The following is a 15,297-nucleotide window of genomic DNA, read 5'->3' as shown; positions in this document are numbered from 1 at the left end:
ACGAATGAATTCAGTCACATCACCAACCCTGGAAGTTAGCCTACTTGTAACCAGTTCCACTCTGTACAAAATGGACACCAGATTGGCAGATGACGGGTTGAAATATGGATGCTAGTGATATGCTAGCATCTTATGGTAAAGCTCCTATGAGTCTCAGTGGTTTCCTTGGACACCCCACATGATGCCATTTGGTGGCAGATGGCGCAACGTGGAAGGTGACGTTCACCTAGGGCCGCAATCGCAGCAACCGGCAGACAATGTTGCGCAAATATGTGATTCTAGTCGACACGCGTTTCTTATACACAACTGGACATTGAAAACACTGTGTTCCTTCACATCATTCGTCAACACTTTCCCGGCTTTTCCGACCGGAACAAAAACCCGCATGGGCCAAATCTCTAGAAAATTGCAATTGTTGCATATGTACAAATCTGTTAAGCACTAGTCCTGTCATCTGTGATTTCGATTTGGTACATGTCTACATATTTTAAATGTGGTCGACTCTTCGAGCCCTGTGTCAGCCTCGTGCAGGAAATGCTTCACCAGGGCGACAGCCTTGGCCTGTTCATCTGCGCCTCATAGGACAAGGCTGACTAGAGACGAGTTGTACTGACGCTTGTGCGCATTTTCAAAGAATTCTAAATTTATTTTCTACAAAGCATGATCGTTTTTCGTCTCCCGCGTAATAAGAGACTGAGGGCTCACCAGTGTTTCTTACCATTCCAGCATGCTAGTAACAATTTCCTGATGCTTTCCGGAGGCTAATCTGATAACGCAACGAGCTGAATGCTCTATACCTCTCTGATTAAGGGGAAGAAGTAACACTTTTAGTTGATATAGAAGCGGTGGGAACGTATGCACAACATTACTATGTGAGCTTTATATGCTGCAGCAAAATCATGTCGGTGAATATTCCAACCAGTCAATACACCTAATTCGACGCTCTCTTTTCGGTCTAGAGACTCACAAGTTGGTGGCATTTCGCCGGACCCCTCCGTCGCCCCCAAAGCAAGGTTTTAACTGTTGGCTCGGGTGACCGATGGGCATCGGGCTGACAGCTGAAGGTTTCAGGCAAGGTGTCAATATTGATGTGCTAGAACTTGAAAAAAGGGTAAGAGGATTGGTTATCCCGAGTCCACATCGCATCTGAAGCCTCGCTCTGCCCGAATATCGATTTATCGAATAAGCCTAACGAGGACATGTGATATCTCGATTGGAATTTATGACTTGTTAGTTTGGGTGCTCACCCCCCGACTCCCCCTGCCTCGACTTGTGGGGTTCGGGTCTGCACAGCAGGGGTCAAGCTTCACGAAATCAACATCTACCAATACTGACTACAGCGCAACTGGTAACTACCACCAAAAAGCCTTGACCCGACCCTCCAGAAACTTCAGTCCGCCTCTTGATTTTCTACTACACCAATTTCCGCGATGTCGGCCCCACACGCAACACTCAGCGCCGCGGCAGACGACCGCAAAGCGCGTCTCGCAAAACTGAAGTCTCTCAAGCGCAAGCAACCCGAGGACGAGATCGCGCCTCCAGAGTCCGACCGCGTGGCATCGCCCGCGCCCCAAGCCGGCATCGCTCCCGGCCCAGATGCTCAGGAAGATGAGGGGGATGTCTCGAGGAAATACCTGTCTGGGCGCAACTACGACGCGGAGACCAAGGGCCCCAAGCTAGGCTTCGAGGCGCCGCCCACGCTGGGCCCAGACGACGAAACGCTGGAGGAGCAGGCGGCGCAGCTGGAGTTGGAGGTGAAGAGGAAGGCGGCCGAGGACGCGGGTGACGACAAGGGTATCGACCTGTTCAAGCTGCAGCCCAAGAAGCCGAATTGGGACCTGAAGAGGGAGCTGGACAAGAAGCTGGAGGTGTTGAACGTCAGGACAGACAATGCAATCGCAAGGCTCGTGAGGGAGCGACTACAAGAGAAAAAGGCCGAGGCACAGCACAAGGACGGGAGGCTGGCGGACGGGGAGGCTGTCGCTTCCACATTGGAAGGCCGGGAGTTGGAGGAAATTGTGAGGCTAAGGCAGCGGGAGGAAGAGGCAGAGGAGCAGAGGGAGCGGGAAGCTATCGAGGTAGAGTGACTGCGACAAGACTGGAAAGTTGAGAAACAAAAGCTGCAGCGAAACATCACTTCGGCACAAGGGGACTGGCCCCCATTGCTCTGGACGGATGTCGGTCAAGGGCATGCTTGCCACAAAATCGCAAGAAAGCCGTCACGAGGCAAGGGTGGAAACACATTATTTGGTTGGTCAAAAGTCATTTCTTGAGGGAGGGTACGCAAAATGATACCCATATCTATCTACCGGTTCATGGCTTGCGTCAATGCTAACCGCTTGCTGAAGGGACTCAAACTGCGCTCCCGAGGTGGCTCAGGCTCTGGAGGGGTTCTATGTCCCTGACGACCCCGAGGGCCCTCGTGTCGTTCCCTGTACTCCCTGTACTGACCTTCCTCTGCTCGACGTCGATCTCTGGGGTCTTGTCGACCCGGCGAACGCGAATCGTACCTCTGCTGTCGCCGAGGCGGTGGTCTTCCGTCGTCGGAAAGAGAAGAGCGACGCGTTTGCCGCACGTGTGGTCGTGGGTCTCTCTCAGAGGAGCTGTCACGAGCCCCCCGGCGGGAATCGGGATGTTCGCGAGGATCAGGCGATCCTTGATGCCGGCCTAGACGAGGACGGTACTGGGCATCCGGGCTTGGGGATCGCCCTCGACTGCCGTCACTGACAGAGTCGAAGGACCTGCTTCGCCTCGCCCGTCGTGCGGGTGGCGAATCATCGTGGGCGCGGCGCGGCGCGGGCGATGCCCGTGCTCGTGGGGGCGGTGACTTAGAAGACCTTGTCGAGATGGATGAGACCGAGTCCACGGAGCTGGATCGTTGGCGTTTGGATTCGTGCTCGCGTCCACGCGGTTCATTATCTTCATCTAGCTCCCGCTTGCGAGCCCTCTCGGCCTCCTTTCTTGCCAACTCCTCGTCGGCAACACCTTTCCTAATACACACTTAGCAGAGCCCATGAGCAAATGGAATCAAATGCAGGAGAAGTGAAGTGAAGGAAATTGAAGGGCGGCAGGGAGGCTCACTTTCGCGTAGCATCGTCAGGCGTGTCATTGGTGAGCTTGGGAACAAGCTTGGGGTTGAGCAGCTGCTGGGTGCGAGACGGCCTGGCGTTGTAGGGCCGTTCCTGGAGTTGGACCTTGCATTCGTAGGAATAGTGGCGTGCTAAGACAGTCAGCCTTACGAAGACAGGCAGAACTAGAAGGCAAGCCAGGCAGACATATCTCGTTTTAAACACTTTTGGCACTGGACGTTGGTCGGTGTAGGCTTCCTTGGGCCCCCACGGCCCCTGTATGAGTGCATTTCTGATGATCGATCAGGGGGGTTATGGTTGTGAAAAGGGTGAAGAAATTGCGGGTTGAGAAAAGCAATGCAAGCAGTTGATTGAGGCAGTGAAAGTAGTCAGTTGCCACTTCGTGTATGGCTGGTGAAAAGCCTCGTCGAGCTGCGGGAGGCCAAACTCCAGGTAACTAGATAGATACGCTGATCGATTGACAGACGCGATGAGCCTCAGGCCAGGCCTCGGTGGTCCCCTACCAATAGAGAAGGCTTACTCTCACTCTCACTCTCACGCATACATCTGTCTGTCTGCCTCTGGCCGTCAGATTGGACGGAAACGTCACGTGGAGAAGCCAGCTGACTAAATCCGACCGGGCTGGCAGCGTGGCAGGCTAGAAGTCCAGGAAGTCCTAGAGAGGGGCAGCACTGGGGCAGGAAGGAGACGGGCTCAGCGAGGACGACTCCCACGACTCCCTGCCAGGGCGGCGTGGACGGCCCTGGATCTGGCCCGTGCCCCCTGCCCCTGCCAGCTAGCTCCCTTTCCCCCCAATCCACGGTCGGGGGAGCGGTGGTACTCAGGTGCTCATCCTTAGCACCTGTCAAGTCAAGTCAAGGCCCAATCCAATCCATTCCAGCCAGGCCAGTCTAACTTTCTGCCGAGATTGGGAGCCTCTCACTGAAGCTATTCACAGTCCTTTCTTCTTTTTTCTTTCCCACGCGCGGATGACGAGAAAGGGGATGGGAGAATAGCCATTTTCCATCAGCTGCCCTTTTTTCTTCTGCCCCAGGCCTCATCAATCACCGAATCGGTCGGGGAACCGCGGCAGTGTCAGCACCGCTCCCGTCTGTCAGATTCTTGTGTTCTTCCAACTCGACCGACATCCACACCCGCACTGCTCCCGCCCATCACCACACAGTACCTGACCAACTGTGGAGGCGCGGTCGTCAGCTACCTCTCCCAGTCTGCACGGTACCTGCTTTGGCTGGTAGAGCTGGCCACATCGAGCCTGTGCTTCTCAGAGCGCCTCGTCCATCACTCCCCTACCTCTTTGGTGCGACCGAATTTACAAATTCTAGCCTCGCATCACTGCCCATCCTCTGCTCTGCCCATCTTTTCGGCAAGTCTGCAGCCTACTCTTCGGCCCCCGCCTCACAGCCTGTCTGTCGCCTTGCATTTACAGTCGCCTGCGCGACTGCGGCCTGTCCGTACTACCTCGACCACACGACAGATACAGACGTGCCCAAGGCTTCCCTCCCCTGATCGGCCGAGGATAAATTCTTGGGCAGGATAGTCCAACCGTCTATCCTACAGACAAAACCACCAAGGAACCAACCTCGACTCCCGACAATGAGCACCTGCACCTCCTTCTCGACTCGGACCGCTCTGATCCACTTTGTTTCCTAGATTTCTTCAACTGCCCATCTTTGGAGTTCATTTCTTGAGTGCGACTGAACTTTGCGCAACTGGTCTACACGCTCGCTTCCTGGGGGTACGCGCATTCTCTCCAACGTCCACGAACCGTTTCCAAGGAAAATCCTTCCGAGCGCATATGACAGCTGTACGGACGACCATGACTGACGTCAAGAAACTCTCGTTTGCCAAGGTCAGTTGCCACAACGCCGACGTCTTCTGCCCTCACCAAGCTGACAGTCAATTACCAAAGGTCCTTGCCTCGGCACCCACAGAAGAAAATTCGATATCATCTCCCACTAGAGACGCCGCCTCGAATACTGGGAGGGAGGATCAGTTGCCGACATCGCCCAAAATCTCAGGTCAGAGTGTGGCAGGAAACCCGGTCGTGGCTAATGGCGCCGATACGGTTGACAAGCTAGCGAAGATGGGTGCTGCCGAACCTCTTGAACAGGACAGACTTGTTGATGGACTGGAAAATCTGAAGATTGAGTCGTCTGCTCCGAGCCTCGTGGTCAACGGCATCAATTCCGGCTCAACTGGACCGTCCTCGAAGGCCCAAAGCCCTTCGGACGAAGCTTCGCAGAAGGCAGATTCCAGCTCGGAGCTGGGTACAAAGCCTCCTAGCCTCGATGGCAAGAGCATCACTTCAGGCACGACTTTCAACGCGTTGGACGAAAAGGAATCACTTCGACCTGACGACAGCGCAAGCGTGATGGCAGCTGAGCAAGATGATGATGTCTTCTCCATCAGGGGCTCTCTCATTGCCGGCTCTCGCATGGGCTCTGAGGTAGCTGCTCGTGTCTACCGGATCCAGCTCGGCGACATGCCTCCACGCAGCATTGCCCCCCAGCATGTCATTGTCGAGTCTGGCAACCGTGCAGCCACGGCACCGCAGACTGTATCTCTGGAGCAACAACCCGTTACTGATGCAAAAATTGCCCTTGTTGGTGCTACGTCTGCACCCAATGGGATGTATGGACAGAACCCCGACGAGAAGCTCCTTGAGGCAATGCAATCACCGAAGGACCGGTTTTTCCTGTTGAAGTTGGAAGAAATGGTGATAGAGTTTGTACAGGATTCGAAGTGAGTTGTAGTCCAGGATTCTCTTCTACTTCCGCTTTGCTAATGCTCTGAACAGAGAACCTTTCATGGACTTGCCTCCATCCAATTCTTTCTGCAGGATGTTGACCCACAAGCTGGCTGATTACTATCATATGACACATTCCTTCGAGGCTGGTGCTGGAGCAGTCCGCATCTTCAGAACCCCTTTCTGTAGGGTGCCTCCCTCACTGGCCAGCATAGCACAGAACGCCTCTGCTGCAAGCACTCCTCCGCCAATCGTGATGCCCAAGAAGATAATGCGACGTGGAGAAGAAGGGGAGTTCGGCTCAGGAAGTGCTGGACCCTCGAAGCCAACCTCGGAATCCGGAAGTGACTCCAAGGACAAGCAAGCTGCAAAAGAAAAGTAAGTATCGCAAGAAGAAGCTGCGCAGACGATTAGGAGCTAACACGGCACCCCAGGATGTCGAGAGAGGAGAGGGAAGAAGCTTACAACAAGGCACGGGAGAGAATCTTCGGTACAGCTTCCACAGATGTCTCCACTCCAGGTATGTAGAACCGCCCTCTGTTTGCAACTTCTTGACAATTCTGACGATTATGCAGAGAATGACGATAGCACTGGTGTATCTCGTGCTAGCTCTGTATCTGTGCGAGACAAAATTACCGGTGCAAAGAAGGCGAAGAAGAGGCGGGACTCGGATACCTTTGACACCCGGTCCAACTATATCGCTTATGCTCCAGCCTACGGACACCCTCACCAGGCCACTTGGGCTCAGCCGCACTACATGCCAGCAGGTGCGCAGCTCAATGGCTCAGTACAGCAACAGGCTTATCCCCCTGCGGTTCCAAACATGTACGGTGTTCCGAGTCAGCAATTCCCTCCCATGATGCCGGGCAATGGTTATGGCCCGCCGTACAACAACATGTCAAACGTAAGTCGTGGTGAACATCTATGGGCTTTCTTGCGTTTTTCCAGCGATGTACTAACAATTGTCTCGACAGTACGCCCAGCCGCCCGGCCCACCGCGTTATCAGCCTCCCGTCGTGAACCAGATGCCTCCGGCACCTTACGGACCGCCTATGCAGGGCCCACCTCAACCGCAGAACGGGTGGCAGCAGCCTCCCAGCTTCAACTCAAGCCCTTACCAATCTCGGGCCACGCCTGTGGCTCCAAATGGGATCCCCTACGCTTATGGCGCCCTCCCAGTCAACGCCAACCCCAGCGATCCAAAGAGCCAGCATCCTATCCCGGGCAGTTTCAACCGTCATGCCTTCAACCCCAAGACGCAGTCTTTTGTACCAGGCAACGGGATGGGGCCAATGCAGCCGCCCCCCGGCCCGTACAGTGGTTATGGGCCACCTCAACAGGGCAGCCCTCAGATCACGCCTCCTCACCTTCACTACTCTAACTACCAGGCTGGCCCGCCCATGGGCCAGCCTCCCTACGGCAACGCGAATGGCTACAACATGATGCGACAGGGATCTAACAACTCCCTCCCTCCGTATCATGCCCCGCCACCCAACGTGCAGCACCCGCCTCACGTCCCTCACGTCCCTCACCAGCTGCCCCCGCATCCACCTGCCCAGGGACCGCCTCACATACCCAGCAAGCCCTCTTTGCCACAGGGCCTGCCTATGGCCCACGGCCAACCATATAGCAACCTGCCAACCTATGGCAATCCTGCGACACTGCCGCAGAAACCCACTACCTAGGAGTTTGTAGCATCGGATGGTGTTTACGGATTACAATTATCATGACGGCGTCACGGAATTTTCTGGAAGCATACAGGCGTTCAAGGAGGGTCTTCTGGTCTTGACAGACCATCATCAACACCACCACCATCATCATCGTTTGACAAATTGCCAGCGTTCAGGAGCTCGTAGTTTTCTCGACCTCGCCGGACAAAAGTGTTGCACTTGCTAGAAAGACTGATGATGACTCTACTACTACTACTACTACACATAGACCCACCCTTAATGCGATACAGTTTTCATTTCCCTCACGCATAGGTTGCAATTATATGCATGATTCACTATTTTCTTCTCACGAAACCCCCAAATTGAAATAGTCGTGTCCATAAATTCGGTGCCCACAGAATTAGATTTTTTCCGCGATACCGACGATGATCTAATCCCGCCTCTGAACGCCAAATCTTGGGAGATATCACTTTTGGGTTGTAAACAAAGCCAGTGTTCTCTCTCAAATTCCGCCAGTTGTCCCATTTGCCCCGCTCTTCCCTTGATCCCTTTGTCGGGAATCGGTACGACCTGGGTCATCTACTCATGGCTCATCTTCTTGTCCACGCCTCTGCTCCCACCAAGCTTCCCCGGGAGGCGGAGCACTAGCACCTTGGTATATGCTGTGCACGTGTTCCGTGGCATTAGATCTACATTTCCCATTCGATCCGTTCAACTCATCCTTGGAGCAGACGCCGCCGCAGACGACGCCTACTCGCCGTTCTCGCGCGGCTCACGGGGCTCCCTGGGCTCCCTGGGCTGCCCACCTCCCCTGCCGCCGCGTCCGCCACGCTTGCCGCCCCTGCCTCCGCGCTCACCGCGCTCGCCCTTGCCGTCCTCGCCCTCCTTGGCGGGGGCGCCCTCCTTGTGCTCCATGGTCAGGGCGCTCGTCGCGAGGCGCTGCGACAGGTCGATCTGGGTGCGGATGGTGTTGGCCAGGTAGCTCACCATGAGAACGTCCTGGATGTGGTTGTTGAAGTCGTGCTCGATGGACTCGGGGGCGACCTTGGGGGCCAGCGACAGGTTGTTCATCATGAACTGGCCCAGGGCCTGGTTGGGGTCGCGCTCCTCGTCAAGAATCTCGCCCACGTAGCCGGAAGTGCGCTCCAGCAGGTCCTCAGTTTGGGCGATAGCGGTGGCAAGGGCTTCGATGTCCGGGACGAGCGGGGCCTGGCGCGAGTCGTTGTTGGCGGCGGAGGTGATGGCCTCGAGGGCGGCGCGGTCGGCGTCACCCTGGGACAGCTTATGGGGCACCTCGATGAACAGGCACGACTCGGCCGCGCGGTCTGGGTTGACGGCGGCCGGGGCGGAGATGTAGGCGTGGGTCTCGATGTCCTTGCCCGGCTCGGTGGAGATGGTCAGGTGCACGGCGGGGTGGGGGAAGGTGCCCGTCTCGGGGGAGGCGAAGAAGTTCTGGATGAGGGCGGAGAAGCTGTTGAGCTCGAGGCTGGTGGCGTACCAGCCCAGCAGCGTCTCGCGCGGGCTGGCCTTAAGGGACAGCTGCAGCATGGTGCGCTGGTACTCGACGTCGACCTCGACCTGCTCCTCATTCTCGACGTGGGGGATGGCGAAGCAGTTGCGCACCTCGACCTCGGTGCCGTCCTCGGACCGCACACCTATCAGGGCGCCGATAACGCGGGGCTGGGGTGCGTCTGGCGAGGCGTCTTCTGGGGCGACGTCGTCGCGGCGGATGGCATGGTCGAGAATAGAGAGGATTGCCTAGAGAGCGGAGTTGAGAGGTCAGAGGCTGGGCCGTGACGAAGAGTGAGAGACAAGTGAAGGGCAAAGCTTACTTGTGGCTGGATGTTGACTGTCATGGGGGAGATATTTGTGTTGAAGCCTGGGGCGGCGGGGGCAATAGGCCGGGCCAGGTGGAGGAACTCCTCTGAATCAATCGCCATGATGAAGATGTTCTTACGGGTCGCGTGGTGTTCTGCAAGAGTCGAGGGTTATGAGGAAGAGGTCGGGAGAATATCGGGATGCTAAGGCTGGAGGAGAGTTGGCTGCTGTGTCGGACCCCGCGGTGTTGTTGAGGGACCTTGATCTTGACCTTGCTCCTGCTCTTGGTGTTGCATTGCAAAATTCCGCCCGGTTTTGCTCTCACCTTTGATCCGTCGTGTCAAATTGTGGGGTCCTCGTTTGTTTGTGTGCGCTAACGGGAAGCCCAGACGGGGGGTACAGTACGGTACCTCGTCCAGGGGGTGTACAGTGCTGGGAATGAAAGTTCCTCCTAAGTGGCCGCCCGATAAGATAAGGATTTTATTTTATTTCAAAGACCCTCCAGTCTGCTCACCAAGCTTTCACCTGTTCATGAAGACATATTTCACAACAATTTAATTTCTAGTGGCTGTTCCTCCTAATTACTGGCCCATTTATCCCAGCTCAAATCTCACATCACTGCGCCCCCAAATCGATACCATGGCTCCAAGGGGTCGAGCTGGCTTCCGTGGAGGTTCAAGAGGCCGAGGGGCAGGCCGAGGGGCACCAAGAGGAGGTAGGGGAGGTGGTAGGGGAGGTGGCAGGGGGAGAGGCAGAGGCGGCCGAGGAGGTGCATCACAGCCACGAGGGCCAAGGTTTGACAGTGCGCGAGTAGAGTACAGGTGCGAGATTCGTGCTTCTGATTTATCATCCAGACTCATAGAAGAGCTAACGCCAGTCACAGTGATTCAGAGGATGAGTCTAGTCAGGAGGAGCAGGAGTCAGACATCGAGGAGGATGACGAGGAGGTGGAAGACGCTTCGGAGGACGAGGTCGAGAGCAAAGCAGCTGCTCGGCCTTACATGGCCCTCATCAAGAGCTTAACGGAAGACAATGCTGCCCCTTCTGCCAAGAGGAGGAAACTGGACCATGAAACAGCACAGCCAGAAAGGCCAAAGACTCTACCGGAAGACGACCAGGCTGACTCTCAAGGTGAGAAAGTTGAGGATGTGGACCACGTGGAAGAGCCCGAGGAATCTCCAGAGGAGGCTATCGCGGAAGACGCTTTCGACGAAGCCGACGAAGACGAAACAGCGGACAGCTCAGATCCCTTCCAGAGCCATTTCGCTGTTCCCGACGAGGAGAGCATAGCGAGGCGGCTGAGAGCCATCGAAGAAGCGAAATGGGCCACAAAAAAGGTCGCCGTCAAGGGTCTAAGAACAGTTCTCAGTGCACCAGATACAGGCGACAAGAACGACGAGCTTTCAGCACCGACTCCCATTTTGAGCGCCTCAGACCTGAATCTGAAACAAAAGCTGGCTGAATCCATGAAGGAGAAACGGAAATTCGATGGCCTCGAACAATCCCTTGCGCCGCACGTTTTCGGATACCGAGACTTGCTCTTCTGCCAGAGGTCACTTAATAATGGCAAGAGTCTTCGGCGATTGGCATGCCTCCACGCTCTCAACCACGTTTTTAAGACCCGAGACAGGGTTATCAAGAACAATGCCAAGCTTGCTCACCAAAAGGATGGCGAGGAGCTCGAGCTCCGGGATCAAGGCTTCACACGGCCAAAGGTCCTCATGATCCTCCCCACGCGAGAATCATGCTACAAAATGGTCGAGACGATGACAGCTATCTGCGAACCTGAGACGCAGGAGAACAAGAAGAGGTTTGAGGACTCCTTCCACGATAAAGAAGAACGATTCTCCGGGGAGAGGCCGCCTGACTTCAAAGACCTCTTTGCTGGCAATGACGATGACATGTTCCGCATCGGCCTCAAATTCACACGCAAGACAATAAAATTCTTTGCCCAGTTCTATAATTCAGACATCCTCTTCGCCAGCCCGCTGGGTTTGAGGATGGCCATCGGCTCTGAGGACGGCAAAAAGGTCGAGCACGATTTTTTGTCGTCGGTCGAGGTCGTCATCGTTGATCAGGCAGACGCTCTGCTCATGCAAAACTGGGAGCACGTCGAGTATATCTTCGAGCACCTCAACCTACAGCCCAAAGACGATCACGGGTTCGACGTCAGCCGGGTGCGCAGCTGGTACTTTGACGACCAGGCGCGGCACTTCCGGCAGACGCTCGTCTTCTCGCAGTTCAATACGCCGGAGCTGTCCAAACTGTTCCGGTTGCACTGCCGAAACTGGGCGGGCAAGGTGCGCGTCGAGCCCGAGCACGCGGGCGTCATCGGTGAGCTGGGCGTCAAGGCAAAGCAGACCTTCTCGCGCATCGACCCACCGTCGGTCGAGGCCGAGCCCGAGGCGCGCTTCAACTACTTCACCAAGGCGATCGTGCCCACCCTCGTCAAGCGGGCCAAGGACGCCACCGGCACCCTCATCTTCATCCCGTCGTACCTGGACTTTGTGCGCGTGCGCAACTACTTCGCGACAAACCCGGCGGTCGAGAGCCTCACGTTCGGCGCCATATCTGAGTATGCCACGGTGCCCGAGGCGTCCCGGGCGCGGTCGCACTTCTTCGCCGGCCGGCACAAGGTGCTGCTGTACACGGAGAGGGCGCACCACTTCCGGCGATACGTGCTCAAGGGCGTGCAGCGCATCGTCATGTACGGGCTGCCGGACAACCCCCTGTTCTACAAGGAAATTGCTGGTGCCAACTTGGCGAGGGCGGAGCAGGACATGGTGATCGAGCCAGGGCAGGGCAGCGTGCGGGTAGTGTTCTCGAAGTACGATGTGCTGAGGCTGGAAAGGGTAGCCGGGTCACAGAGGGTCGGCAAGATGATTCGTGAGAAGGGTGACACGTTTGACTTTGTATAAGGAGTCTGCTCGGGCTGTCTTTGGTCGATGTACATATATCTCGCTCTCGGGCGACATGAGTCCTATTATCTCACACAGGGGCAGCCCCCTTCGCGTGATCTGGTCTTCAGTCCACGAGTTCATGGTATCATTCCGACCATTATTTTACAGTCTATGTGCAGCATCATACACCCCTTTTAATCCAATTCACTCGCTTCTTCCGACTGTTGACCCCTGCCGCCCCGCCGGCCCTTCCCCTTCGGCAAGCGGATGTGGAACTTGTACAAGCCGTCCTGAACCTGGCGCTCCCTCTCAGCGGCGGCCTCGAAGGACGCACCCTCGCGCTCCTTGATCTCGTCGACGAGCGCGCGGAACTCGGCCTCGCCGCCCTGCCGGAACGCCGTGACCTTCTTGACGTTCATGTTGGTGATGTGCGTGCTGGCCTTGCCCAGCACCTCGTCGCGCGCCACCGTCGCGGCCGTCATGGCGAAGCGCATGTCGCGCTGCCCATCCACCAGCTCCAGGATCGCGCTGGGCGCCTGGTCGTCCCTGTTCTTGGGCTCGGTGCGCAGCACGCGCGTGTAGCCGCCCGGTCGGGTGAGGTAGCGCTCTCGCAGCTCGCCGAAGAGCTTGGGCAGGAGTGCGTCTGGTGTCTGTTGTGGGGGCGGGGCACTCCGGTCAGCTTGCAATGCTCGTTCATTGTGTCTCCTAACTTGTGCTCCTCCGATCATCTATCCAGCCTGTGACAGGCTGTTGGCAAAGAGTGGTAGCAACGTACGTAGAGAATGCTCTGTGCCTCCCGCCTCGACGTCTCGTTATTCCTCTTTGCCAGGGTGATGAGCTTGTCCGCCATACGCTGGGCCTCCTTGGCCTTCGGCCATGTTGTTTGTATGGACTCCTGCTTGACCAGGGCGGTGACTAGGTTGCGGAGGAGGGCTTGTCGGTGGGCTGAGTTGCGGCCGAGGGTCCGGAATTTCATGTGGCCGCCTGCCATCTTCGCGGGGTGGTTGGAGGGATTGCTCCCTCACGATCGCTTTGTGTGTTCCCTCGTGTGTCTCAATGCCTGCAGCTAGGATGAGAGCCGTATCTGCTGTGGTGAGAAGGCGATTCGACGTCGGCTTGGTGGTCGGGAGCGAGTTGTCTATGTCTGCGCCAGTCGATGATACTAACACGGAAGGCGGTCGCGAATTTTCTGGACGGCGCGGCGGGAGCTACAGGCTCTCTGGATCGACGGTCGGCGAGTACCACAGCAGAAAGTATATATCTCAATGACACGGAGCAGTATCGCCGTGATGAATGAACAAATATTATAATGGTCCAGTAAAGGTGTATTTGGAACAATATTACTATGAATCTATGCATTAAAATGCTTTCCCGAAGCCTTTGGGCCTACCAGCCAGCATGGTAATTGTTCTGATATACATGCAGATGGCGTACCTCCGCTGCAGCTTGACGGCCCGCGACTGACCTCATCCCCTGGAAGCGCTCTGTAGGGAATCCGACCTTCGGCGGAAACAAGACAGCTCTCGAACTAAGCATCACGACACAGCATTAGCTTGCCCAGTCTCTAATTCTTTCTTTCATAACCTAGTACTCTTCCTTTTCACTTGATTCTTCCAATTGACGGAGCAAATACACTCGCGACTGGGTCTCAACGCGGCAAGAGGATTACCCTCCCAACCATGGGCTTCACCACCGGATTCGTCAGTACACACTCCAGCCTCAACAGAGCCCACTCTACTGACCAAATAACTTATAGACGGGCGGTGTGACCGTCGTCCTCGGCCTCTCCTACCTCAGCCTCCAAGCACACAGGCGCACGCGCGAGCGCCAAGCCGAGACCCTGCGCGCCAACACCTACATCCTCAACTCCCTCACCTACATCCCCGCCACCGCCCCACCGCCAAAGACAGTGGCCGAGGAGCTGGCCCTGCTGGAGCAGCAGCAGGAGCTCCTGGCGCGCGCCGAGCAGCAGCGCAGGACACTCTCCGCGAGGGACGAGGGCTTCTTCGACAAGGCCAAGGACAGGTGGAACGCCGAGATCGAGGGCGCCGTGCGGTGGGCCGCCAACAAGGACTGGGTCGCCGCGCGCGAGGACACCGAGACCGCCGCCTCGAGACTGTGGGCGCGCGCGAGCGGCGGCGAGGCACCCGCCGACACGGCCCACCGGGCGGGCGCTACTGTGACAGACAAGGCCGCTGCCGCAGCGGCCACGGCGGGTGACAAGGCTGCCGAGGCCAAGGGGGCGGCTGCGAGTATCTGGGAGCGGGGCTTGAAGAAGGGCAAGGAGCTTGCTGGCCAGGCCAAGGCTGGCCTCGAGAAGGCAGAGGAGAAGGCGCAGGACGTGGTGAGGGGCGCGGCGAAGGAGACTGGCGAGACTGATATCGAGAAGGTTCTGCAGCAGCGGTATGAGCGGAAACCGGACGAGTCTATGAACAAGAGCCCTGAGGAGCTGCTCGAGGAGAGGTATAGGCCTATGGTCGAGCAGGATAACACCAAGTTGAGGGGTGTTTAGGTGGGCTGGATAAGACCGAGCATCATGCAAAACATTGCCCGCCTCATTCTTGAGAATATTCCATTTCGATTGTATCACTACGGTATAGAGACTCTCGGGTGTACCATATCTGTTAGCAAAAGCAGCTCATGGCCGATCATCTTCCCAGGTGAAAGGGCTGAGCCCTCAGCGTCGCCAAGAAGCACCAAGCACCACCACTAGACACGCCAATTGACTTTCAATGTTAAGAATTGAGATATGAGAGGGCTGTTTTGCGAGCAGTGAGCTGCGTGGCGCTGGTGTGGGTGGCGCTCAGTGGGTCAGGGGGCTCTTGAGGGTATCACAACCTTGGCAGCCGCGTAAGCTATGCGGCCGTCCTTCTTGGAGACAACCTCGAAACTGTACGCCCCGACCTTGAAAAGATAAAATATAACTGTTCATCCTCCAACTCCTCCGCACAGATCAACCCCTTCGGATACGTTCTCCCCATCATTCATTCTACCACGATGGTATTTACATGCTTCCCATCATGCTCAATTGGGATAACACAGGCAACACTTTGTCGTGCCTGAGGATAGTATCG

At 56.4% G+C, this 15,297-nt stretch overlaps 7 protein-coding genes across 7 annotated transcripts; 4 read left to right on the top strand and 3 right to left on the bottom strand.

The window, feature by feature from the left end:
• Window positions 1–1,430: 1,430 nt before the first annotated feature.
• Window positions 1,431–2,087, top strand: J7T55_014680 (uncharacterized protein; the record flags this gene model as incomplete). The annotated part of the gene is made up of 1 exon (XM_053134991.1): window positions 1,431–2,087. One exon carries the CDS (start codon window positions 1,431–1,433, stop codon window positions 2,085–2,087), a length of 657 nt encoding a protein of 218 aa, XP_052987313.1.
• Window positions 2,088–2,352: 265 nt separating this feature from the next.
• On the bottom strand, window positions 2,353–3,358 carry J7T55_014679 (uncharacterized protein; the record flags this gene model as incomplete). The annotated part of the gene is made up of 4 exons (XM_053134990.1): window positions 2,353–2,667; window positions 2,729–2,990; window positions 3,082–3,220; window positions 3,340–3,358. 4 exons carry the CDS (start codon window positions 3,356–3,358, stop codon window positions 2,353–2,355), a joined length of 735 nt encoding a protein of 244 aa, XP_052987312.1.
• Window positions 3,359–4,905: 1,547 nt separating this feature from the next.
• Window positions 4,906–7,520, top strand: J7T55_014678 (uncharacterized protein; the record flags this gene model as incomplete). Its single annotated transcript, XM_053134989.1, has 6 exons — window positions 4,906–4,938; window positions 4,999–5,831; window positions 5,887–6,213; window positions 6,270–6,355; window positions 6,411–6,739; window positions 6,810–7,520. The coding sequence occupies 6 exons, from the start codon at window positions 4,906–4,908 to the stop codon at window positions 7,518–7,520; spliced, it is 2,319 nt and encodes a 772-aa protein (XP_052987311.1).
• A 735-nt stretch (window positions 7,521–8,255) lies between these two features.
• On the bottom strand, window positions 8,256–9,445 carry J7T55_014677 (uncharacterized protein; the record flags this gene model as incomplete). The annotated part of the gene is made up of 2 exons (XM_053134988.1): window positions 8,256–9,263; window positions 9,338–9,445. 2 exons carry the CDS (start codon window positions 9,443–9,445, stop codon window positions 8,256–8,258), a joined length of 1,116 nt encoding a protein of 371 aa, XP_052987310.1.
• Window positions 9,446–9,495: 50 nt separating this feature from the next.
• J7T55_014676 (uncharacterized protein) lies at window positions 9,496–12,241 on the top strand (the record flags this gene model as incomplete). Its single annotated transcript, XM_053134987.1, has 3 exons — window positions 9,496–9,610; window positions 9,974–10,133; window positions 10,207–12,241. The coding sequence occupies 3 exons, from the start codon at window positions 9,496–9,498 to the stop codon at window positions 12,239–12,241; spliced, it is 2,310 nt and encodes a 769-aa protein (XP_052987309.1).
• Window positions 12,242–12,417: 176 nt separating this feature from the next.
• J7T55_014675 (mitochondrial 54s ribosomal protein 8) lies at window positions 12,418–13,214 on the bottom strand (the record flags this gene model as incomplete). The annotated part of the gene is made up of 2 exons (XM_053134986.1): window positions 12,418–12,873; window positions 12,999–13,214. The coding sequence occupies 2 exons, from the start codon at window positions 13,212–13,214 to the stop codon at window positions 12,418–12,420; spliced, it is 672 nt and encodes a 223-aa protein (XP_052987308.1).
• A 688-nt stretch (window positions 13,215–13,902) lies between these two features.
• Window positions 13,903–14,735, top strand: J7T55_014674 (uncharacterized protein; the record flags this gene model as incomplete). The annotated part of the gene is made up of 2 exons (XM_053134983.1): window positions 13,903–13,923; window positions 13,980–14,735. The coding sequence occupies 2 exons, from the start codon at window positions 13,903–13,905 to the stop codon at window positions 14,733–14,735; spliced, it is 777 nt and encodes a 258-aa protein (XP_052987307.1).
• Between the last annotated feature and the right edge of the window lie 562 nt (window positions 14,736–15,297).

Source organism: Diaporthe amygdali (genome assembly GCF_026229845.1).
Source record: "Diaporthe amygdali strain CAA958 chromosome Unknown NODE_50_length_292117_cov_63_955086, whole genome shotgun sequence".
Taxonomy (NCBI): Eukaryota; Fungi; Ascomycota; class Sordariomycetes; order Diaporthales; family Diaporthaceae; genus Diaporthe; species Diaporthe amygdali.
This window is presented reverse-complemented; position numbering and strand designations above follow the sequence as displayed.